Below are 23,738 nucleotides of genomic sequence, written 5' to 3' on the forward strand. Positions count from 1 at the left end.
TGCAGCCTGATTGTCTGTGATCTTTTCTTTAAATAATTTATTTTATAAGAAGCAGACAGATCTTTAGATTTCAACTTGTGACAACATTGCCACGTTTTGTTTTTTGATGATTTAGTTGATGTAGCTCAGTAGTAACTTTGAGGAACATTTTATTCTAAGTTAAAAGTTTTATGTCCTAGAACAGTGAGCTTATTTCCCGTCTGTTCAGAACTCCAACAGGTTAGGACAGCTCTGAGGCTCTGCTGAATCCTGGTGCTTTCCAAGGTAAAGAGAGCTAATAAAATGGTTTTACTCTTGTGCCAAAAAGTAGGTGCAAATATGCTTCAGTCTGAGGGTTTAGGACCAGTTAGGACCAATATCCTATGTTGCGACATTAGATGAATACAATCCTTGATCAATACTGAGTCAAGCAGACTTTAATACCTTATTAATGCTCCAGTAGCACAGTAGCACCATGATACTTTAACTGTATCCTGCATTGATCTGTCAGGTCAGAACAAGTTTAGCAGGTCTGATGATGTACTACACCCAGTCTTACGGTAACTCACCCTGCACCAAATTAATCTGAAAGTAAATAAACTGTTTAAGGATCGCTGCAAATATTTAAATAAAATTATCTTAACGTCTTTTCAGGTGCTATTTGGTGAGAATACAAAGATTTCAATGTCAGTATCTCCACGTACACAATGTTCATGGATCAAAAAATATTTTGGCAGGAAAAAAGCTGACTCGTAGGATTTCTTCTTGGGTGTGGTTCTCTGTGTAACACATAAATTCAAATAACATTTGCATGTACAGTAGATGTCAGACATAAACACTAGGGAGGTGTTAGAGACAAAATAAAAGAAATAAGCCTGTGTGAAATGTTTTAATTAACACAGCTTTAAGCCGGCTTTGCCTCGCACAGCTGCACTACATAGATAGAACAGACACATTAAATGTATCACATTACTTAATATTGATTGCATGTGCAACATATTCCCTGAGATAAACAAATCATTATAAGTGTTCAGGTTCCCGTCATTATCACATTTCTCTGGTGCAAATACAAGCAAGGGAATGACATCATAATTACAAGAAATCATACCAAGAGGACTTCAAACAGTGAGAGGACAGACTCACAGGGGGACAGGAGAGGTATATGGCTTTAAAAGGTGAGGGTAATCTAAGTTAGTGTAACCATAAACTATCCCACAGTGTGCCCCCAAACACCATTTGTAGTTTCAGCTACTACACTGTTAGTACTACTGGTAATACAGCTCACTTTTCACATGATACAATGTTAATATATAATGTTAAGTTGACATCTATTTTCACAGTCTTAGATCAGATTTAGGATTGTAGAGACATGGCTAACACTCACACACCCAAACACTCAGACCAAGTCTAGCAGTCAGAGTTGGAGATACAATACCTTGGCCCTGATATTACAATCAAAAGCATCAAACGTGAGTTCCTGTTCTTCAAACTAATGGTTGACCATCTTAAGTCATAGTCACATTTTTTTAAATCTTTTGTGCCACACAACTAAATTGATTATCATTTTATTTGCCTCAGAAGTCAGACCTGAGGCAAATCCCTGTAGTAAAGCTAGTGGTCCATTTTGTTGAATTTATTCTAATCGAGTTATTCGAGTCTGCTCAGGTTTGTGAGTCAGTCGTTAGTGGTCATGCTGGTGTTGATGCTCGTGATCACAGTGCTTATTGTGTTTGGGATCCAGTTCAAGCAGATTCAGCATCTCTTGTATGGCAGCCTGTAGAGCTCTACCCAGGTCCTGGCTGCTGTAGGGTTTTCCAAGTGGAGGCACATGTATGAAAGCAGAGTGACCCTGCCCCAGGTACAGAGATGTATAATAGGTGTAGTCACACAGATACCTGCCAGGGAGGCAAACAATGAATGTTAGGCTGTGTAAAGTTTGTATGATCACATCTATACAGGATCAGAAAACAATGTCGTGAGAGGACAAAACAGCGGGTGTTAAAACATTCCAAGTCATAAAACAAACTACCTATAACCAGAGAACATTTATAAAGTGATTTTCCGAGCTCCTGTTGTCACATCAGGGTATGACAGGCTTTTAATTTTAGGTGATTTTAATATTCATTCTGCCTACAAATACATTGGCCCCTTAACTTTAACACATGTAAAGAATCATACTCTGGGTTTAGTCCTGTCCTTTGGCCTTTCGCTTAACCATTTTCTCTACGTGACATCTGTGTGTCTGACCACAGGGTTTTTTTTATTTGACACTGAGCTTCCTTCATTTTTACCAAAACTGCCTGCCCACACCCAGGTTATTTTCCAGTGCCTACATTACCGATTCCACAGTCTCTGCTATTAAATCCTCCTCCATCCATTTAAGCACAATGATTAATGATAAATTAATAGATCTTTTCCAACAGTCTTGTCTATCTATCCTTGACTCCGGTGCTCCTTTTAAAACCAGACCAGACTAAGATATAGACCTCTATACAATTGCACGCTCTCCATTAAAAAGGGACTGCCAGAAAACAGAGCATAAGTGAATAAAAGACAGACTATATGTCTCCTATAAGATGTATATGGTGCTTTTAATCTAGTACCCATTATCTGTGAAAGATGCAAAAGCAAAATACATCTCAGATATCATTATTAAGAAACACGCCTGCTGCACAGCAAAATCCTCAGTGATCAGCTGTGAGGAATTTAAAGACTTCTTTCTAAACAAAATTGATTACATTAGGTCAAACATTTTGCTCTCTTCCAAAGATTTCTCACTGGTTATTAAGGAACCTCCTGCCTTTAATCATTTCCACCCAGTCTTTTTACCACTACTTGGATGCATAATTGCAGGCATGAAGCCCACAAGCTGTCAGTTTGATATAATTCCAACTAAGCTCCCAAAACAGTCATTTGAAGTTCAGCTGGTCCTCCTATACTGACAATTTTAAACTGTTTTCTAGCCATCCGTCTTGTTTTAAGCAAGCCACAGTTCAGCCACTTCTTCAGAAGCTTTGTTCTGATCCAGAGACCCCAGATCATTTCTATGCTTTCCTTTTTGCCTAAGACATTAGAAAAGGATGTTTCAAATCAAATTCCAGTCATGACTCTGTGAATACCACAGAACCACTAACAACTATTACTATTGACTTACTCGCTTGACATGCTGAATTGGCATCTCTGGGTCCACCCTTGACTGGTTTGAACAGACTTTTTACTGCTTCCTTTGGCAGCTCATCCTCCACATCCACTAACATTTCATGTGAGGTTCTCCAGGGTTCAATTTTAGGTCCACTTCTCCTTTATCTTTACGTGTCCCCATTAGAAAGAATCTCTTTTCACTGCTATGCAGATGATATTCAGATCTATGTCCCCCCCCCCAGTTCCCAAATCTAGACTCAATTACAAAACTATCTTCAAGATATCACACACTAGTTGGCTCATAATTTCCTTCAGTTAATTGCAGACAAGACAAAGATCCTACTCCAATTACTCCTAACTCTTTTAACTTCAGGATCCATTTCAAAATCCTTCTAATTGTCTGTAAATCTCCCCACAGTCTTGCCCCTGCATATTTCTCAAAACTTCTCACCCTTACACCTCCACCAGATCCCTCAGATTGTCCCACTGTGGCATGTTGGCTGTGCCCTGTTCAAAGAAGTAAAAGGCCAGGACAGGGCGTTTTCAGTAGCACCTCCTCAGCTCTGGAATAACCTTCCGGAGGCCATTAAAGTCTGTTTATAAGACACACCTTACACCCACTTTTATTCTCTGGCTTTTAATCATGTTTAACCTGTGCCTGTCTGTGCAGCACAAACCTGTTTGCTTTTAAAGTGCTACTGTGCATTATATCTTTGATATAAAATAAACATACTATGTGATATTTAGTTAGCTGATTCTAGGGAATCATCATGTTGTCTATCCTTCCTACAAATACCAATGGCAGCAATTAATAAATGACATGTTTTAAGGACTGATCATGGCATCTCTCAAAGGTAAATATAAATATATCTCTTTACATTTTGACACATTGCAGTGTCATAGGTGTGAATAATAAAATAAACGATCACCCACCTTCCAGCATCTTTAGACACAGAAAGAGTGACCCCGAGGCCAGAGTCATTAACCCTTTTGCAGACTGCGTCCATGTCCAGGACTGATTGTATGCAGTCGGGACCATTCTCCATGCAGCACTGGGAGGCTGGACAAAAGCTACAGTTGTCCAGGCGTTTGTAACCCTTGTTGTGGCCACACTGCTCCAGAGTGACAGTGGTGGCTAACCCAGAAACACCGACATGGACCACTAACTGCTCACAAGACCCCAAAAAAACAGAGGTGGTAGAGGTTAATTGAGACATTTTTTTTGGACTGACTGATTGATTTCATGTACGGTATGTTAGAAAAAGTTCTTTTATGTTGTGTATTTCCTTGAATACCTGTGGCTGGGGGTCTTTCCACAGAGAGGGCAGTAGGCTCTGAACAGCCTGGTATTCAACAGGCACCTCACGCACATGAAGGTCTACTTCTTCACCCAGCCCTAATCGCTCCAGTTCCTGTGAACACAGAAAGCAAACATATATACACCTTAAATGTAGTCCTTATCCGGCACCTTTTGTTAAAAATGCACAACCTGATTACTGATTACCTGTACTGCCACCCAGCTGGAGTTCACTGCATGCTCACCAAAAGGTTCAAAACCTGCAAGGAAAATTATGTAAAATGTTACTCAGATGCTACCCAGCAGAAAAAAAGCAATCAAGGACGTAATAGACGAAGATGCTTATCTGTCGTGGACTCTTGAATCAAAGTCTAAAGGTTGCATCAAGTTAAACATTAATTGTAGCAGTAAAACATGATACTCGTTAAAGACACAGAAAGATGTTTGCAGTTGAGCAATTTGTGTTGCAGAAAAGGTTCAATTCATTCAGTGTCTTTCTGATGTACATATTTGTTTCCTTACAGCAACATTACTGTGGATTATTTATGAAAGCTGAGTCATTACATATTTCTAATAAATCATCACTATTAATCATTCTAACCAGATCAGCTGTGCAGCTCAGACACAAGAAGAAAACTCTGAGCTGTAACAACACTATAGAGACAACAATCATTTTAAATACCCAGTCCACTGACCATTAAAAGCCCCTCACCTGTTACTATTACTTTCTTCTTATTGGCCATTCTCCTTGGTTGTTATGACAGGAGCTGTCATAGATGTATAATAAGGGGATCAAATATCCCAAACAAGAATCTCAGGATTGTCTACGCTTGCTTGCTGTCTTCTTCTGGCTCAGAGCTGAAAGGAAGTAACACACCAAGCCTGGATCGGTCATACTGCCATCTACTGTATGGGCATGGATCCCTTCACAGCACTTCATCCTATAATAATACATTTGAACCGACACAAAGAAATGAGAAACAAAAGAGGACTTAGGAATTTGTGTTTTTTCACCTTGTGCCACGAGACACTTTTGGATAGTGGACAGGAGGTAATGAAAATCGATGCTTTTAATCCAAGTATTTTAATGCAATACAGTGTAATTCAAGCCATGTGTGTGCTGGAAATGAAAACCATGCAACAGCAATGCATTCACAGATGAAATGTTAGGAGAGCTGTCATATGAGGAGGCAGCTGAAGTGAATAAAAACAACCTCCCCCTCCATCAATACGAATTGTTGAGACAGCCCATTAATAAACATGTAAATCCCAAACCAGCTACTCCAGTGGAGCTTCTCTGTGGTTTTACTAGGCAGCTCCCAGGTGTGAATGTACACACTGTACCAGCGTGAGTGTGACACAGGGCGTTGCTGAACATGCAAGCCCAGTTTACTTCTCTCAGGAGAGTTCAAATCAAAGGACACTTCTCCGGCTGAGAGAGAAGAAAATTAAAAGCTTACACAACCTCTGACACACTTCATTACCTGAGCTTAGGAGGACAGCCCTTTTTTTTTCACCAGTGTGTTGTTGTTATGGAGGCAGAGCTAATCTAATATCGTCCTACAGGAGCTCCTTTTTTGTTTTTTTTTCATTCTCGGTGTACTCTGCGGTCCACACCCTTGGGTTGCGAAATGACTCACACATTCTGGACACTGCACCCTATGTGGCTCTGTGCTGGCACGGTGAAGATAATATGCTCTCCATAGGGTGGAGATCTCTCATTCATGCCCGTGCCTCTACAGTTACAGAATCAACATTGATTTCTGCCTCTGAACCACATCACACACACACACACACGCCCACACCCACACAAACACGTGCGCGCACAAGCCACACTCACACTCACACCTCCTCCGACCACCTACACAACCTGCACTGCATCCGCTAACAGCCTTGTCTTCTCTCTAAACCCATTCACCTTTCTTTCTCTATCTCGCCTGCGTCACTCGCTATGTCAGTGTTGCCATGGGAACTGACGATGCCCCCTCTGCTCTGTGGTGCTGATGCAGACAGTCTGCTGACGTCCTCGCTGTGTATGGGTGGAATAACAATATTCTGCTGTAGTTTCCAACACAGGGGCAGATTCAATGTCTTTTATACTGTAAACTGGACGTATACCGTGTTTGTCTCTTTTACTTTCCAGTCTATAATATTCTATTCTATGATGTTCTTTTATATTCTATAACGTTTACTCTGTTCTGTTGTTTTATGTTCCTATTCTATAATATTCTATTGTATAAAGCTCTATTGTGTTCTACTCTATTCTATTATTTTTTATCCTATTATACGCAATAATGTTCTACTTAACTCTACTTCTATTATTTTTTGTTCTTTTCTATAATGTTCTATTCTATAATTATCTATCATATTATAAAAAAAATGTATTATATAATTCTCTATTATATTCTATAATGTTCTTTTCTATAACGCGCAATTATTTGCTGTTCTTTTCTATAGTGTTCTATAATGTAATGTTGTACTCTACTGTATTATTTTCTCTTCTGTTCTATAATGTTCTATTTTATTATATTCTTTTCTGTTCTGTTTTATTTTACAGTGTTATATTATAGTTATTATTGTTATCCATTATATATAGTGTTAGGGTTAGGGTTAGGGTTAGGGTTAATTAATAAATCTGTTTAAATGCCTGAAATTTCACAACTTTGTGTTCTTTTGTTGTGATTAGCTCCTAAAATCTGTGCACCTGTTTTGGAACAAACTGTACAGACACTGAGGACATCTCCAAGATCCACCAGACACAGCCATAAAAGCTATGAAAACATGTTTGTAGTCACTGATGGACGTGGTCAGTATGTTAACCTTTCCACAATCTACTTTCAGTCACAGAAAACACACGGTTTCCTCATTCTACTGTCACTCTTTCCTTCCCTTTTCTAGTCCTCGCTCAATTTCCCCAAAGACACTTTCAGAACACTTTGAGTGTTGTACCACTTCATTTCAAGTCTGTCTCTCTCTCTTGGGCTTGTGTGAGGGTTGAATGTGACCAAAGAGCCTTAATGAACTACAGTAAGAGGTGTTGGCAGGTCTGATGAATTGGAATTACATTTGGTTTCAGTTTGAACTTGAACACATACTTTAAGACCTGTTTCATTTGGCTTCTATTCAGTTCTCAGTAGTCTCCGATCATGGAATAGTACAAGATTACACCATAACTTGTTTGTTAATACTTGTAGAATCTCAGTCTCAGTCTCAGACAGCTTCAGCCTGAGTTGATGGGATATTTTCTGTAAGGCCTGCTCCTCTGTTCTTCCTTTCCTTGGCCTTCGTCTCTTACACCTTCCCCGCCCAGTCTCTGCTCTCTTTTGGCGACCCTGAGCTTTTTTATGCTATGACATCAAACCACAATGCATTGCACTGTTTGTAGTTTACTTAAAGTCTCCATGGCAATAAAGGCCGGCTCTGCCCCTTATTCAAATTGAACCGGAAACCAACGTCATTTTGGGCCAATCTCCGCGCTCTGGAGTGACATAATGGAATTTTTAGGGCTAGAAAGCGAGCGAGGTCTGGCGCTGCGCATAGCAGTCGTGCCATCGGGAAAAGACAATATCATCCGTACGCAGGAGAGACACACCAGAGCCCCTCAAGGCACAACAAACTCAAGTGGTCGACTGATAGAGTGACTGATACACGAGAGAAAACGGGATCACGTAGAAATAGGAATCAGCTGATTTCCTCATGTTTGGATGCGACTGTTCAACAATCGTTAATGCGTAACGCTCAACACTCCCTCATGTGAGGGTGTAGAATGGAAACAACCCTCTACACAGGCACCGTGGTGAATACTCCGAGGGTCTCCAGCATCTATTCCCAGAGCACGATGATGAAGAAGGACATTAATCTGAACCTGGACGACCAGAACTCCGAGCTCAAATCAAACCCGCTCCGCGACACAGACGGGCTTCTTAACTCCCCAGACTTGGGACTCTTGAAACTAACCTCTCCGGACCTGGAGCGCCTTATTATCCAGTCGAACGGTCTGGTCACCACAGCAAACCCGACCTCCCAGTTCCTCTACCCGAAGTCGGCCAGTGACGAGCAGGAGTTCGCGGAAGGTTTCGTCAAGGCACTGGAGGATCTCCACAAGCAGAATCAGCTGAGCGAAGCGGGGTGCGTCTCTGTGGATAGACTGGAGCTGCTCGGATCATCCAACGCGGTCGGATCCACCGGGCTCCAGACATCAGACCTCCCTGTATACACTACTTTAAACGGGTATGCGGCTAGTCCGCTCGGAGCCACCACCATCAACTACTCCACGGACACCATCCCCTTCCCGCCGCCTCCGTCTCATCTGGCCAGCGCGCAGCAACAGGCAGCCGCTGCGGCGGCGGCTCTGTCACGACTCCAGTCCGCCGGTTTGGTGAAGGACGAACCACAGACGGTACCAGACATGCAGAGTTTCGGGGACAGCCCCCCTCTGTCTCCTATTGACATGGACAACCAGGAGCGCATCAAGGCGGAGAGAAAAAAGCTGAGGAACAGGATAGCCGCCTCCAAATGCCGCAAAAGAAAACTGGAGAGGATATCTCGGCTGGAGGACAAGGTCAAGAGCCTGAAAACGCAAAACACCGAGCTGGCATCCACGGCCAGCGTCCTCAGGGAGCAAGTGGCCCAGCTGAAGCAGAAGGTGATGAACCACGTCAGCAGCGGATGCCAGCTTTTGCCAAACCAGGTCCAGGCTTACTAAATCCCAGTAATGATGCTCTTTGTGGATGTTTTTACAGCTCCAAGTATATTCTCTGAGGATATACAGGGCTGTATAATGAGGAACATTTGCCTTTTTGTAACCTAAAGTCCTTATCAGAGACATGAGATGAGGCCATTGTAAATGCATCCTCCAGATTAAAAGCCTGTAAGTGAGGAACAGAACAGACAGAGATGAGCAGGCCTTGATGAGAGCTGGACAATGACAGGTTAACCAGCAGCAGGTGAGGGCTGCAGCCTCTCCTGATTCATGAAAATCTGGCAGTGTTGTGCAGAAAACAAGACTCTTTTTCTTCCTTTTTTTTTTGGGAAACCATGTAGCAAAATGCTATCCAGTGGACTGGTGAAGGATAGTATTTATCTGTGTGTGTAAGCTGGACAATCTCAACAAGGGTGCAACCAAACACCAGGGTGTCACCAAGTGCTGTCATCCACCGTGTAATATAATGCCTTACTTGTTTACAAGCACTTAATGACAAATATATATATATTTTATTTACTGAAACATTTCTTATTTTACATATGGTCTTAATTCCTGTTCTCTTTTATTTTGTTTTGCAAAACTGAACACTGCATGTCTTTTGTCGCTTTTGTGTACAGTAACCATTGTTTCCTTTTTATTATGGTGGCTGCTGTGTACTTCTTCAGTCGCCACTTCCATGAATGTATGTGTACGTGCTGAGAAACCCTATGTATCCATGTGTAATGGACTTTCAAGTCTCTACCTGACATTTATTAAATTCACTACATTACTAACTGCTCATGTGGTTTGTTTCTCACTCAGCTCCGCTTTCTTTATCAGAGTCAGGAGGAGCTTTTGCAAGAATAATATATACATTTACATTGATTTCCTCTTGTAGAGTTCACACTGTGGGTGTTGTATTAAGTGCAGCAGAGAAGCTGAACCAAACCATAGATGGTCAAACAACTCTGAGGGTAGAAAACAAGACATTATTGTAGTATTATGCCCTCTGCTGGGCACAGTAAAACTTGCCCAGCTAAACCATTTCTCAGACATCACATGTGCACTTCTTGAAAATTACTGACCAACACAAAGCTACAGCTTTTACATTTTTTGTTTATTGATTCCTCATTTTAGCAAATCTGGCATTACAGAATTACAGCACAATTCACACAACTAATACCCGACGGGCAGAAAAGTCCTATTTACAAGAGTTATTCATGACAGAGAGAGGGGAGGGAGAAGGAAGAGAAGAGTTGAACAGGATCGATATGTGTTTCCTAAGTCACCGGCAAAGTTTACAGCTGTAGCAAAACACAATAAATAAAGTAACAAAAATCAACAAACAAGTCAAAAGTGAACCAATGCAGTAAGAGTCACTATTTTAATGAAGTGTTCAGAGTATTCATTTTACTTCCCAAACATTTGAATCCCTTTTTGAAGCTACTGCACAGAGTAGGAAAACACTACCATTAAGTTTGTTAGTGCAAGTCTAACAAAGCGCTCTTTTTGGCTCTACATTTATTGTCAAGATCTCTTTGGAAAGAACGATTATTGAGACTGCCTTTATACAAACTGTACATTCACACGTCCACGTACAGCACGTACTTTACAAACCCTCAGCTGGGATTGTACATCGCTGATATTTGGGTGTGGATAGAAAGAACTGCTATTGCTCTGTGAGAACAGTCTGCTTTTACCACCACCGAGTCTTAAAAGTTACACAACCGATATCAGAAGACAAACAAACTTCCCAGCAAAGCTGCGTAGACATGATAAGAGATTCTCACACTGGAATGTTTAACTTTCCTCTTAAGGAAGCATCTTAAGCTTTATAATCACTGTAAACACAAACACATTTCCATTAAAAAGCCTGGATCGTATAAGCAAGTGAATACTACTGAACATCTCTTTAAAAACGTAGAGTGCAGATCGCAATGCATAATCTAGGAAGAACATTATCTCAAAAATAAATAAGGTAATACAAAATAAATAAAGTTAGAAATTGAAATAACTTAGGTGTTGAAGTATTTTCGCATGCCTCAGCTCATCTGTGAATGCATGACACACAGAAGGTTTCGTACTGTATACACGAGCAGACAAATCGCTAACCTTAGCATCCGAAGGGATGAAACTTACAATTTGACATTTAACATGCTCCCAAACATCATGTACCCCCCCAAAAAAATAAAGATAGAGATGGAAGTTGATGGAGATCTGCCGCATGCCAGTGCTCACACTGCATCACATGCCTTTCCTGTGAGTGCATGTTGCACATTGTATGCAGTGAATGAAAGATAATACAATGAGAAGGGGCCACATGTGAAACCATTAGCCCCCACTTGGTATCTCCAGACGGGTTTTCAATTCGGACAACACCTCACACAAATCCAGTCGACCACAGTCGGTTAAAAACATCAACAACGTGCACCTCTCACTAAAGCACAGGTAGGAATCCAATATATTAAATCATTATTATTGTATAATATGTTAATTATATATGTATTTATATATTAAATATGCATTTTAAAATGCATCTCTATTGACTTTTAAACTTTTATACACTCTTTATGTGGTGAAAGACATCCCTTATCCTTCTATTCTGTTGTATGTCTTTAAAAAAATAGTAACAAAAAAGTAAAAAACAACCGTAACAAGGCAAGGAATCTAAATTCAAACAACCTCTAGAGGCTTTGCAGCTCCTTCCACTGGACCAACACAGTGACCAACAACACCATCTGATTTCACTTAACTGTTTCTTAAAAAATCTGGGAAGGGACCAAAAATGAATAATAACAATAAGAACTTGCCTGTCTGATTGATATGCATGAATTTTGCTTTTCTTCATTCCTTAAATTAAAAATAAAAACAAACTTTCATACGACGGTTTGGACGTCAAACTTCTGTAGAAACTGTTACAACACTGGGAAGGACCGGTGTTTTTCAAATGCTCCAAACCACACCTTACCAACTCATACATGTTTAAAAAAAACAACAACAACAATCTATCCACAGCAACAAACACATATTTTCAATGGGAGTAAAAGCAAAACAAGTGAATTGTATCCATTTAGGGTTGAGGCATTAGTGCTGAGTGGGAACTGATGTTTCTCCTTCACAGCCTTTTAGAGTAAAACCCAATTGCAGACACTTCAATAAGGAATGATGGAGTCTTGACTGGCCTTTGATAATTCTCTGAAGTTACAGTATCGTCTGTATGTTTGTGTATACGTATACAAATAATAAAAGACAACTTGGGATTGTACCTCTGATAAACGTTACAGCCACAGCTACAGCCCCCTGACTAAGTTAGCACAATCACATAATCTGCGTGTTACTGAAAAAACAAAAACTTTTTCTGAAAAATCTTTGGGGAGAGGCGCCTCATGTGGACGGAGCTTGTGGTGTAGTGAGAGGGGTGGATAATCTAAGCAGCCGGGTTGTGTGTCTCTGTATGGCAGTGTTTGTGTGCAATATATCTGTGTATGAGAAGGGGAAAGAAAGTGAGACAAACTGTGTGTGTGTGTGTGTGTGTGTGTGTGTGTGTGTGTGGTCATGTTTAGCAAGCACAATCCTGATGGGACCTCTGAGGCTGCTCGGTGAGCTGTGGCCCCTGTTTAGCTCCGGTGACAGCCGGATCGTTGTTGTCCAGACTCTCTGTCATCCTCTCGCAGATGATGTCCACCAGCCGCTCGAAGGTCTGCTTCACATTAATGTTATCTTTAGCGCTCGCCTCAAAGTACTCGAAACCTGCCAGGAGGGGTGACAGAGGCAGAGAGAGGCTATGGTTACACTTATTGTTCCAACGTGAAGCTTATCCTGTTAATCCACTTATCTTGTCATGTCAGAACATATTGAGGCTGCGATCAGAGCGGCACCTCAAACCTCATTAATTACTGCTCCATATGATGTCCTGAAGGAAATGTATTCAAAAGTCTTGAATAAATTAAATAAATCTTTGCAGACACATAATCAAATGTCTTTAAGGGGTGCTTTAAAATGAAGTCTAATTACAGTCAAATTACAAATAATACTCTGACTCAGTCAGGTCACTCCCAAAACATGTTTTTGATGTTTCGTGTTTCAACAGGACGAGCAGAAAATAACACCTTGCTCGTCTTAAAAAGCAAATACCTGACTCTTTGTGCCACTGCAAGTTGCCTTATGAAGACTGAAGAGCTGATTTTCAGACCCAACACATGACGCAGGTTTAGTCACATGATATTATGGCTCACTGGCATAGCTGATTTACAGTTATTTCAGCCTGAACTGTTGTAACAACGGTTCAAACGTGGTGGAATAATGTAACAAAGGCAAGTCTAATCATGATGCCGACTTCTGAAAAACAGAGTTGAATCCAAATGTCTGAACAACCCAAACATTATGAATCTTATACATTTTTAGACAAGAGTTATTCACACATCATCACACCCTCTTTAAATTAACTTTATGGTTGATGATTATATTTAATTTTGCTCCCGGGAGAAGACAATAAACACCAACAGTGTGAAAACAAAAGACACACGGCATCTCGTTTTTTTTTCTCGTTGACTTACCCAGCTGTTCTGACAGCTGCCGGCCCCTCTCTGCAGCCACCACTCGTTCATCCTCCATATCACACTTGTTCCCCACCAAAAGGACCTGGGCATTGTCCCACGAGTATGTCTTGATCTGGGTCGACCTGTTAGCAGATACAGTACAGGGTGTTGAGCTTTATCGACTGAAGGACATCTTTTTATATCTGATTAAGTACTTGGGTCATCTGCATTTTGCCCTTTGTCTTCTTTAACCATCATTCCCTTTGGTTTTAATGACATTGTAGCCACTGATTTTATTCAGATATGGCAAATGTTACATGTTAAAAGTAATATCTTCACAAGAGTAAACAGGGTAACAAAGCACAAGTGACAGGCTTCAAACAAGTCAACTTGAACATAATTGGATAACAAAACAAAGCTGAATGTTGAAAGCTATCTGATGTAAACTTCTATTGTGCTTACGTACTTAGTCTGATCTACAGCTGTTGTCCAAATATCCAATCTGACAAAGCAAAAGTGTCATTTCAACAGATATTATTAGTGCCTTCATCTGTCTTTACACTTGCAAACAAACACACACAACTGGATTAAACTAATGGTTCTCATGACCACTCTTGTGGTTTCTCTTTCCACTATGTGTCAGATCAGAAATCCCAGACCTCAGAGGTTCAGCTGGGTGGCACTGTGGTGGCAAACAACATGAAAGCTGAATAAAATTGTAGGTTTTTAAGCTGCCACCTTCATACACAGTCGTACACAGACATGAATAGTCAGGTGCCCCTCACCAGTCTTGAACAGCGTTGAAAGAGTCCTCGTTGGTGATGTCATACATGAGGATGAAGCCCATGGCTCCCCTGTAGTAAGCTGTGGTGATTGTCCTGTAGCGCTCCTGGCCAGCAGTGTCCTACACAAATACACACATTGAGAATAATATTTGAGTATTATTGTCAAAGCAGGTTAGATTTACATAGTCAAAAACAAAACACCTGCACGCGCATGGTCTTCTGGGCATAACATAGTTTCCATCCATCCATGGATGCTCTACCTCTGGATTAAATTTCCATGTAAGATTAAATAAGCACTGGGAACCAGACAGCACTGTGCGAGTCTTTCTTTGTCTTTTTGTGCAGATCAATGTCACCCAGCACCTGCAACCAATTTATGGCATGTGCCTGCTGGTGATTGCCGAGGTTTTAACATTCAGATGAACTCCCATGAGCATTAGGTATTCCCCTGGTGTCGCATGTAATAAGCAATTGGTCCCAGGGTCAGGTTTTATGGCTCACATTGAGCACACTTCAAGGGTATTGCTATTACACAGCAGATGAAGTGATTCTTAGGACTGGAGAGGCCAGTCCAACAGCTGGTAATCATTAGAGATACATGATAATCAGTCTTTCCCCAACCATTTTAATAGGGAGGCAATCTGCCTCACCTATCAGGCCTGCTGCTCCGCTTGACTGGCAAAGGGTTATTGATTGCATTCATTTGTTTTTATGATAAACACACATATAAATTAAGAAAAAAAACTTGACATTTAAGGTTGAAATCACGTCCCTTCATCATGTACTGTACAATTTACAGTGTGTTTCTAGATGTTCCTGTTATTTCTGTGTCAAATGAGCATGAATAGCAGATTTTTACTCCCTTCACAAAACCTCCTACATTCACTTTACGCTTTAATGTGGCATAGTTATGTATGAACAATTATACGCACTCTTTGTGAACCTCCTTTGTCTTATGTTTGAGGTCTCTACATGCTGTTTTTAGCTCAGAGAATGAGTCCTCCAAGCGAGCGGCACAAAAACATGAAGGCAGCCAAATCTGTAAAGTTTCTCAAAGTATTCAAGCATTGCACTCTTGGTAAGCAGAGTGAGGTACTAATGTTCAGATTATATGTTCTCTTATATGCTCTAGTATCAGAAAAACCTGCTGAGTTGCACTTTATTCTTTATTAGAGCCTTTTATTAATAACTTATTTAAATATGTAGTGTGAAAGTGTGTGCTAGGTGAAAAGATGAAGGATCCTTGGATGACTATTTTTAGTTTTCACGTTGCTAGAAGTGATGCGAGTCATTATTTATTCCATTCTCACTAAAGATGATCTGCAGGCAGCGAGAAGGTTTGCCTTAATTTTGATGAGTCAAATCATTTGACTTCGTTGATAAACGCACCTTTTTCACAGCAGCCATCTTGATATGAAATAGTCAACACAGGTGTTTCCAATGATACTAATTAAGGTCCTGTTCCATTTAGTGCAGCAGAGACAACATGCAGCACAGCAGCACCCTGACTCTGTTAGTATCGTTGGTAACACCTGTGTTTACCGTACTATTTCATGTCTAAATGGCTGCTGTAGAGCTGGAGCGATTAGTTTATTAATTAATACTGGATTGAAAGGAAATTAATCTGCACGTTCCTCATAAATAGCAATCTGGCCGTGGCTTCTCCAATGTGCAGAAACTGAATAACTTTGAGTTTTGAACTGCTGATCGGACAAAACAACATTTAAAAGACGTCACTTTGGGATACTGGGACGTTTTCTGACGTTTTATAGACTAAATAATTACTTAAGAAATTAATCAGCAGGATAGGTGCATGAATCTGGAATGTCACTGTTGTTTGGAGATGAACAGACACTGTTTGAATCCTGTGCAAACCTTTCTGCCACACAGCAGCTCTACTATTAAATAAACCATTAAAAGAAAATCAGTGGCGCAGCCTGCGATTTCTAAGTTCACAGTTATTCAGCTGTCAGACACAACTTCTTTTCTAAATATTCTGTATGCATATTTCATGCTGAGGGTTCACTGCTTCGCTGTATTATGGAGGGGAATTTTGCACTGATGGCAACATATGTGGAAGTTATGTAATGTCACATAAATAAGTGTGTAGTTATAGACCTGTCTACCCGTACTTCTTCGATGGTACCTGACAACTCTTCAGGAGTTTCGGCTCCCCCAAAGCAACTTTTCACATTTTTCATGTCAGCCGAACTCACACCTCAGCCAGGACTGGGAACCACTGGACAATCTGTATCTGACAACCTTATAATGTCTGCATGCACGTTATGTGTTCACGTCCTCACCCATATCTGCAGCTTTATCCTCTTGTCGTTCCTGTAGATGGTCTTCACCTTGAAGTCGATGCCCACCGTGCTGACGAAGGCTGGCGTGAATGAGTCGTCTGCATAGCGGAAAAGGAAGGAGGTCTTTCCTACGCTGCTGTTGCCAATGATGAGGATTTTAAACATGTAATCAAAGTTCTGGTCCGAGGACTCCTTCTGTCCGTATGTGGCATTTGCAGACGCCATCTATGCAAAGATGGAGATCACGTGTTAGGACCAAAAAAAATAGAAACATCTTACAAAATAACCCAATACAATACCACAATACCACCACACACTGTAGTCACAAAAATCAGCACTGAATCTCTGACAGTGTCAGTGTAGCTGGTATTGCATTCATGAAATTATATGCACACTGTGTCAGTCTGCCACTGGCTTAAGCATTTAAGCATATTTGGTATTTTGAGGATGAATAAAATGTAAAATTATGCCTTGTTACCATTTTACAAAATCTTACTCCAGTCAAAGTCTGTAATATTCATACTGAAACTTTTTCGATCGGTCTATAGATGGTTAAAAAAACAAAAAACAAACAACAAAAACGATTAGGCCTAATAAATATACAAACCACAAGCATATCTGGGAAACACAAAAGTCTTTGAGACGGGAAACTAGTAACATCGAGAGAAGCCAGATCAAACCTCTGATATCAGCTAGAGACGTCCTCTGAAGCTACTTTTAGAATGACTCAACAGATTCAGAGGTATTTAGTTATTTAGTAATGAAATGTCCAACGCCTCTGAAGCATGGAGACCTTAAAGTGACACAATGCAACAGCTCTAGCCAGGTGTTAAAGGTCGACAAGGTGTACAACAAGCCTGAGGAAAGAAAGAACAGAAAATAAACTATTTTATCTATTTGGAAGAGTTTCACTGACAGAATAAATCCACCTGAAACGAGCATAAGTATTTCACACGTACAGGACTTTTAAAAAATGTCATTTCATATGGCTCCCAGACAGTTTCACGACTTTAAATATAGAAACCGTTTCGCCAAGAGGCTGTGTCAACACAACCAGCTACAAGCCACACACAGCCCCGAGTGTTTCCACTTCGTGTCAATAACACTGGCCGTGCAAAGAATGCACACCTCCGCCCCACGCAAGATAAGAGGACGGAAGTGCCGGGGCTTAGCGGGCTAAGCATCAGCTAAACTCACTATCCTCTCCATCCAGGAGGACGGGCAGACCTCCGAGGAGCGCCGGCCCAGCCAATTATGAATGACCATATGGTTGGCCACATTTGGCCTTGTGATGAATTAAGACAGTGTCAGACTGCCTGACTCTTTCTAAACACAACATGCTCCCGGTTTTAAACGTCCCCCCTCCTTCATCCAAAGCTTATCGTGCTAACCTATGTGAATATGTATCATTTAACAGTCTGCTTCACGTTAGCTGCAGAAAACACCACAAAGTACAGTACGAGACGCTTTATGTGTATTACCTACCATCGAGAATAAACACCGAATGATTGTCTGAGTACGCAATGCAGATGAAAATGCATTTTAGCTTTTATATATATATGCAATATGCAGTTAGGGCTAGCCTTGATGCTAACACAGCTTTATTAGTGCCAGCAGGAGCTAGCTAAGCATCCCTAGCTATGTCAAATGAAGGTTACTCTTTTCTCATTTACGACTGGATTCTGAGTCTAAATCAAACATATGACAAGCGACAGATAATCCATATGCCAGCTGTCTGACTTATCCCAGCCCCGCGGTGATGAATAAGTGCAGCGTTTACCCTGAAACGTGTTGTTTTATCCGCAGCTCCTCCGCAGCAGCAGCGCCCAGCTTTGCACCTGCAGTAGCTCCGTGCGCCTCTTTGATTGACAGCCGCGACATAAGCGGGTACACACAGAGTGTAAGGATGATTGGCAGGAGGGCCGGCCAATCAGAGAGCAGCATTGAGCTCACTCGCACATAGCCACGCCCCTACACATTTTATAAATTATGTAGCCGTTTTAATTCAGTTTTATAAACCAGTATCAAATGGTAAATTACTGCACGCACCACCAGACCAACAATGAGTGCTGCTGCTGAACCAGACTGGATGTTTTTTGTGCGTTTGTAAAAACACCTGTCACTTCACAGTGTCTGCAAAATGCGATCAACCACTTACTGTGCAATATCCCTGTGCGCACATGTCACTTTACTCTTACTATTAATATTTCAAATAGTTGCCCATAAAGTTGGAATTAATTTTTTTTTTTTACCTCTTCTCATGAAATGATTGTAACAATGTGATTTATTGTTGATAGATAAAGTGTGTCTTCTCAAAACCTTATTGATCAATCTCTTCCAAACATATCACAGTGAACATTTAACCACGCTTAACCTTATGCAAATAAATAGGAATAAAAAAGGAATGTGTCTGAAAACAAATTATTATTATTATAACAGTATATATATATAGTATGTTTATATCTAGTAGAATACAGTAATACTCCTCAATACTATATACCTGACACATCCTTGTCATTTGTCACTTGTACAGTGTATATAACATTCATACATATCTTTCATATTCTATTTTATATATACTGTATATGTATACTCTTTTTTATAGTATATATACTTTATAGTATCAAAAATACTCCAATAAATAGTGTATTTACAGTACTTGGGTACATACTCTCCTACAGTATTATCTTTGTATTTCTTTTTATGTAGCTTTAAAGTTCTTAAAAACCTCATCACCTTACACTGTCTGACTATCATTTACATTATACTATGCATTGTGTCTTGTTCCTACTATTCACACTTGTGAACCACAAGATTATTTATGGTTGTATTTTGCATATTTTATACATGCTCCACATCCATTCATACAAAATCATGAACCTTTTTCACAGCAGACACAGGTGTTACCAATGATACCAATCAAGGTTCAGTTCCATTTATTGCAGCAGACTTTCCAGTGAGCCGACATGCAGCACAGCAGCACCCTGAATGGAATGGGATCTTAATTAATATCGTTGGTAACACCTGTGTTTACACTACTATTTCATGTAAAATGATATTATGTAAAATATTTACTTCACCTCAGTGCATTTTTATTCATCATCATTCATCCGTTTGTTTAGTATTTGCTTAGTGTTGGATGCAATATATGTTTTAGTTTTCTCATGTTTTATTATTTAGTTTACTCATGGAAGCAGAGAACAAGACATCAAAGAGTGAAGACATTTTCCTTTATTGGCAAGGCATACAGTTCTAGTTGGAGAGAGGGCTAACACACCCACAGTTAAACAGCAGAGTTTGGATTGTCAAAGCTGCAGAGAGTCTGAGTTCACGACCCATATTCATAAAATCTCTAGGAACAGAAAACACTGATCTAAGATGGCTGGAGGCCGTATGACTATTATCTTCACTATGACTCAAAGAAGAAGTCTCAGATCAGCACACTTACTGTAAGATCCATAATGAATACATGATCTGACCAGATCAGTGGAAACAGAGGAAGACAAGAGAGGAAAGATTTTTCAGAAAACCCTGACATCTGAAAAAACATTGTGTCACTTAACTACATTTATACCAAGAAAAACATGAAAGTGAGTAATTTTTGTTTATGTATAATGTTGTTTGTAGAAATGAAAAGGAGGAAGGAAGAAGGAAAAAAGCTGAGTAATAGTTGAAATCTGTCCTGTTTGACTTTCTCACACATCACGCTACACATAAGTACTAAACCTCAGACTAAAATAAAGTCTACTGTTCCATCGTTTCTGACAGATTATATAGAAATAATAAATAAACTGTACACGAAGCACTGTGAGGAAAATGTACAAAATCAAACAATTAGTGACACACAGAGAGACAGACTGTATCTTTGCATGTTGTGCTGGTTAAGCTGTTGTTAAATAGTCCTTGAAGGCTTGAAGGCATCCTTGAGTGTTAGACTGTTTGGTGCTGTTTGTGGCTACAGAAAAGATTGCACATGTTTTTACTCCAGCATGTCAGTGAACACATCTATGACCAGAAAAAAAAAATTCCCAGGTTTGAAAACAAGGCGTCAAAAAAACCCTCAAAAAAACGTTCATCTCAGTCACACGTTAAAACATGATTTACTCTGTTCCATGGTAATAAAATATAGTTTCTCCACAGGCTAAGTTTTGTAAGTACTCTATATACTCTTCATATTCTTTGAAATCCTGCAGCCAATATCATGCATTTCAACAAAACACCTTTTTTGTACAGTCAATTATAAAAAGAACAACAAAAAAACAACTTCAGTCCCTCCAACATCCAACCTTTAAGAGCTGTAGTGGTCCAGCCCGTGCAATCCAACTCCAACCACCAGGCCATTTGCCAACAGAGAAACAGTGAAACAGTCACGTTATACATGTTCGACTGTACTGGAAGTGCAGAACTGTAAAAGTACCATACAAAGTGCTTTGGTTTTTTTCTTAGCAAATACATCAAACAAGTCAACTCAGTCATTCTCTCTCTCTCTCTGTCTCTCTCTCTGTCTCTCTCATACACACACACACACACACATACAAAACACGTCACTGTTTTAAGACAATATCAGTTTCAGTTACTGTTTGAACACGAGTTAGAAAAAAAGGAACAGAGACACTGGGGTCAGATTGGCACACAGAGTGCTACAATCAACCAACTTTATCATTCACTGATGGAAAGTAGCCAGTGGCAAAATGGAAATTACAGTACGGGTTGTGTCATGCTTGCTTGGCACTTGTTTTGTCATTGACTATGTCCTTGTGAAGAGCAAAATATTGATCAATGAGAGAAAAAAGATGAAAATAATATTGGCACATGAAACTGTCTCTTGGTAACCTCCTGGATTTTTTTTTTTATATATATAGTTACAATGCTGCTAACATCTTTCTTTGCAACCCTTCGAATACACTACGCAAGTGGATGTTGCCAAAAACAGAATTTCAGTGGGTGGATGCTGTGTGTGACACATTACGTAGTAAAGATAATGGATCTGAATGGACAGTTTGATGAATCTTTAACTGTAGTGTAGTGAGTTTTTTTTTTTTTTTTTTTTTGCACGATGTCTGCACTGGTTGCTTAACAGTGAATGACAAAACTGTTTTGCAGTCAACAGCCTCCAATGTGTTAATGTTTTGGCTCAAGCCCTTTAAAAAACACAATGAGGGCTAGCTATAATCAAAACTGTAAAGTGCTAAACTTGAAGGCAAACTGATAAAATGGGTGCCAAATATTAAGAATGCAACAAAACAAAAAAAACATTAGTGAATTGAAATAAAATTTAAAAACAAAACAGCAACAAAAACAGCAACAAAACTGACACACAACTGATATTTTGGGTAGGCCTACAGTTACGTAGGACGGAAAGTTTTGAATGTATTTTCCATACAGGCCGATGCAAAACCTTGCAAATCATTTGCCTCTGATGTCAGAACTTCAGTTCCACTTGTCAACACTGGGAGGCACCATGTGCACAGCCCATATTGCTTTGGATGCAACTCCATCACTGTATAACACTATACTGACCCTGGCTCAGTTTTGTCGCTGTCGCAATGTCATAGATTATAAAAATGGAAATACTAAGCCTGAAACAAGTGAAAATCTCAAATAACATGTACTGCCAGCCACTTCATTATAATCATATCCTTCCCAAGACAGCTGCTTGCTGAACACAACGAAATATGCCGTGCAACAGCAGCTGAGAGGAGTGCTACGTATACAATAATAATGACAGAGTCACTCGAAATGTCTGCTACATTTAGTTTCCTGCACTTACACTGCTTTGAAGTTTAACGTTATTGTATCTTCATTTACTGTATTTCACTGTGTGTGTGTGTGTGTGTGTGTGTGTGTGTGTGTGTGTGGAACTAAATAAAAGACAACAGAATAAACAAACAAACAAAAAAGAAGGCAGGCAAAACAGCATTGTCCCTGTAAATTGCAAGTTTGGCAAAGTATCTTACAAGACTTTGTTGTGTTTTCGCGGCCATTCATCACTTCCTCACTTTCTTTACAAATACTCCAAAAGAGGAAGACAGTTTTAGTCGTTTGTTGTAGTAGACCTTGGGTTGGCTGGTAAAAGGGAAGTTTTTCAAACTTCTCATTGTCTCTGTAGAACTTTATCCACCGTATGTCTGTGTGAAAGACACTGAACACAAAGGACCTGTCAGAACCTTGGTTTCCTGTTCTCTACTGGAACAGTCTCTCTGTCTCTCTCCAGTGCAAGTGACTGCTGTGTAAAACTGCAGACTTTCTTAACACCCTCCACACCCACCCGCACTCCCCCTACTCTCCACCCCGAGGCTTGCTATCACCCTGTCCGCGGAAACTAGAGGTGGTGGTGTTAGGTTGGAGTGGCAGAAGGGGAGTGACAGAGGATGAGGCACCGAAAATCAAGAACAAGAAACAAAAAAGGCCAAAACAAAAATACAACCCTTGACTGGTGCTATGTACCAAGTCTGAAGCGTGGTACCTCAGAGACGCCTTCCTGGTCTATTTCTCTGTCTTCTGCCATATCTTTCTCAGAGTCTAAAGAAAACGTCCTGCCTGAATCAGTAGTGAGCTTTCTGGTGAGCAGGCGAGTCGTAGCAGACACCGCATCAAATCCACGGCCAGAATCAGTTCTGGACATTTCGGGCCCCCTGCTGCTACTGTAACCCTCCTCTTCCTCAGGTGGGCTCTCAGTATCAGATTCTCCTTCTTCTTCCAAGGTTAGCTCAAACTGGAACTTGTCAGCCGAAATGGAGCCACCACTGAGCGCTGAAGCTTCACCGGCAAGGGCTCCTTCCTCCTGGCCCTCCGGGTTGGGTGAGGGGCTGTGGGGGCTGTGGGGGATCGTGCTCTGGTACCACTCTCTGTTATCCTCCAGTGTGTCCAGGATCTCCTGAGCATCTGGGTGGACAAGGTCGGCCCATGTTTCCCACAGAGGATGAACAATGTAGTCAATGAAACCCACCTGAAATAGAGAGGCAAGAAGTGGTATATATATGACAATGTCTTTTCTTTGATTCTGTTGTT

The 23,738-nt window shown here is 40.5% G+C and overlaps 4 protein-coding genes across 11 annotated transcripts in view; 1 reads left to right on the top strand and 3 right to left on the bottom strand.

Moving 5' to 3' along the window:
• Positions 1-854: 854 nt before the first annotated feature.
• Positions 855-5,341, bottom strand: LOC104920974 (pyroglutamyl-peptidase 1). Its single transcript, XM_010733389.3, has 5 exons — positions 5,130-5,341; positions 4,625-4,677; positions 4,416-4,532; positions 4,054-4,286; positions 855-1,874 (listed from the first exon to the last, which is right to left on the bottom strand). The coding sequence occupies exons 1-5, from the start codon at positions 5,158-5,160 to the stop codon at positions 1,661-1,663; spliced, it is 648 nt and encodes a 215-aa protein (XP_010731691.3). The 5' UTR covers positions 5,161-5,341; the 3' UTR covers positions 855-1,660.
• Positions 5,342-7,886: 2,545 nt separating this feature from the next.
• On the top strand, positions 7,887-9,895 carry LOC104920973 (transcription factor jun-D). The gene has a single exon (XM_010733388.3). It carries the CDS (start codon positions 8,184-8,186, stop codon positions 9,120-9,122), a length of 939 nt encoding a protein of 312 aa, XP_010731690.1. The 5' UTR covers positions 7,887-8,183; the 3' UTR covers positions 9,123-9,895.
• Positions 9,896-10,199: 304 nt separating this feature from the next.
• Positions 10,200-18,597, bottom strand: LOC104920972 (ras-related protein Rab-3A). Its single transcript, XM_010733387.3, has 5 exons — positions 18,508-18,597; positions 16,728-16,952; positions 14,425-14,543; positions 13,658-13,782; positions 10,200-12,851 (listed from the first exon to the last, which is right to left on the bottom strand). The coding sequence occupies exons 2-5, from the start codon at positions 16,950-16,952 to the stop codon at positions 12,661-12,663; spliced, it is 660 nt and encodes a 219-aa protein (XP_010731689.1). The 5' UTR covers positions 18,508-18,597; the 3' UTR covers positions 10,200-12,660.
• A 1,345-nt stretch (positions 18,598-19,942) lies between these two features.
• The window catches only part of pde4ca (phosphodiesterase 4C, cAMP-specific a), a 51,246-nt gene continuing 47,450 nt past the window's right edge, over positions 19,943-23,738 (bottom strand). For all 8 annotated transcript variants that reach the window (XM_019259087.2, XM_019259085.2, XM_019259086.2 and 5 more), the window contains one exon: positions 19,943-23,676. In XM_019259087.2, coding sequence (XP_019114632.1) covers positions 23,167-23,676 — 510 coding nt within the window. In that variant the 3' untranslated portion in view covers positions 19,943-23,166. The remainder of the gene's footprint in view (positions 23,677-23,738) is intronic.

Source organism: Larimichthys crocea, chromosome XII, assembly GCF_000972845.2.
Source record: "Larimichthys crocea isolate SSNF chromosome XII, L_crocea_2.0, whole genome shotgun sequence".
NCBI lineage: Eukaryota > Metazoa > Chordata > Actinopteri > Sciaenidae > Larimichthys > Larimichthys crocea.

Bases quoted from the DNA above. Each gene is read 5' to 3' on its own strand.
- LOC104920974 (XM_010733389.3), bottom strand. From the start codon at position 5,160: ATGGCCAATAAGAAGAAAGTAATAGTAACAG. The intron at 4,678-5,129 runs GTGAGGGGCTTT...TTTTCCTTGCAG, and splicing joins GAAGAAAGTAATAGTAACAG to GTTTTGAACCTTTTGGTGAG. The intron at 4,533-4,624 runs GTAATCAGTAAT...CTGTGTTCACAG, and splicing joins CCAGCTGGGTGGCAGTACAG to GAACTGGAGCGATTAGGGCT.
- LOC104920973 (XM_010733388.3), top strand. From the start codon at position 8,184: ATGGAAACAACCCTCTACACAGGCACCGTGGTGAATACTCCGAGGGTC.
- LOC104920972 (XM_010733387.3), bottom strand. From the start codon at position 16,952: ATGGCGTCTGCAAATGCCACATACGGACAGAAGGAGTCCTCGGACCAG. The intron at 14,544-16,727 runs GTGAGGACGTGA...GTATTTGTGTAG, and splicing joins GGATAAAGCTGCAGATATGG to GACACTGCTGGCCAGGAGCG. The intron at 12,852-13,657 runs GTAAGTCAACGA...CCCTCCTGGCAG, and splicing joins GCAGCTGTCAGAACAGCTGG to GTTTCGAGTACTTTGAGGCG.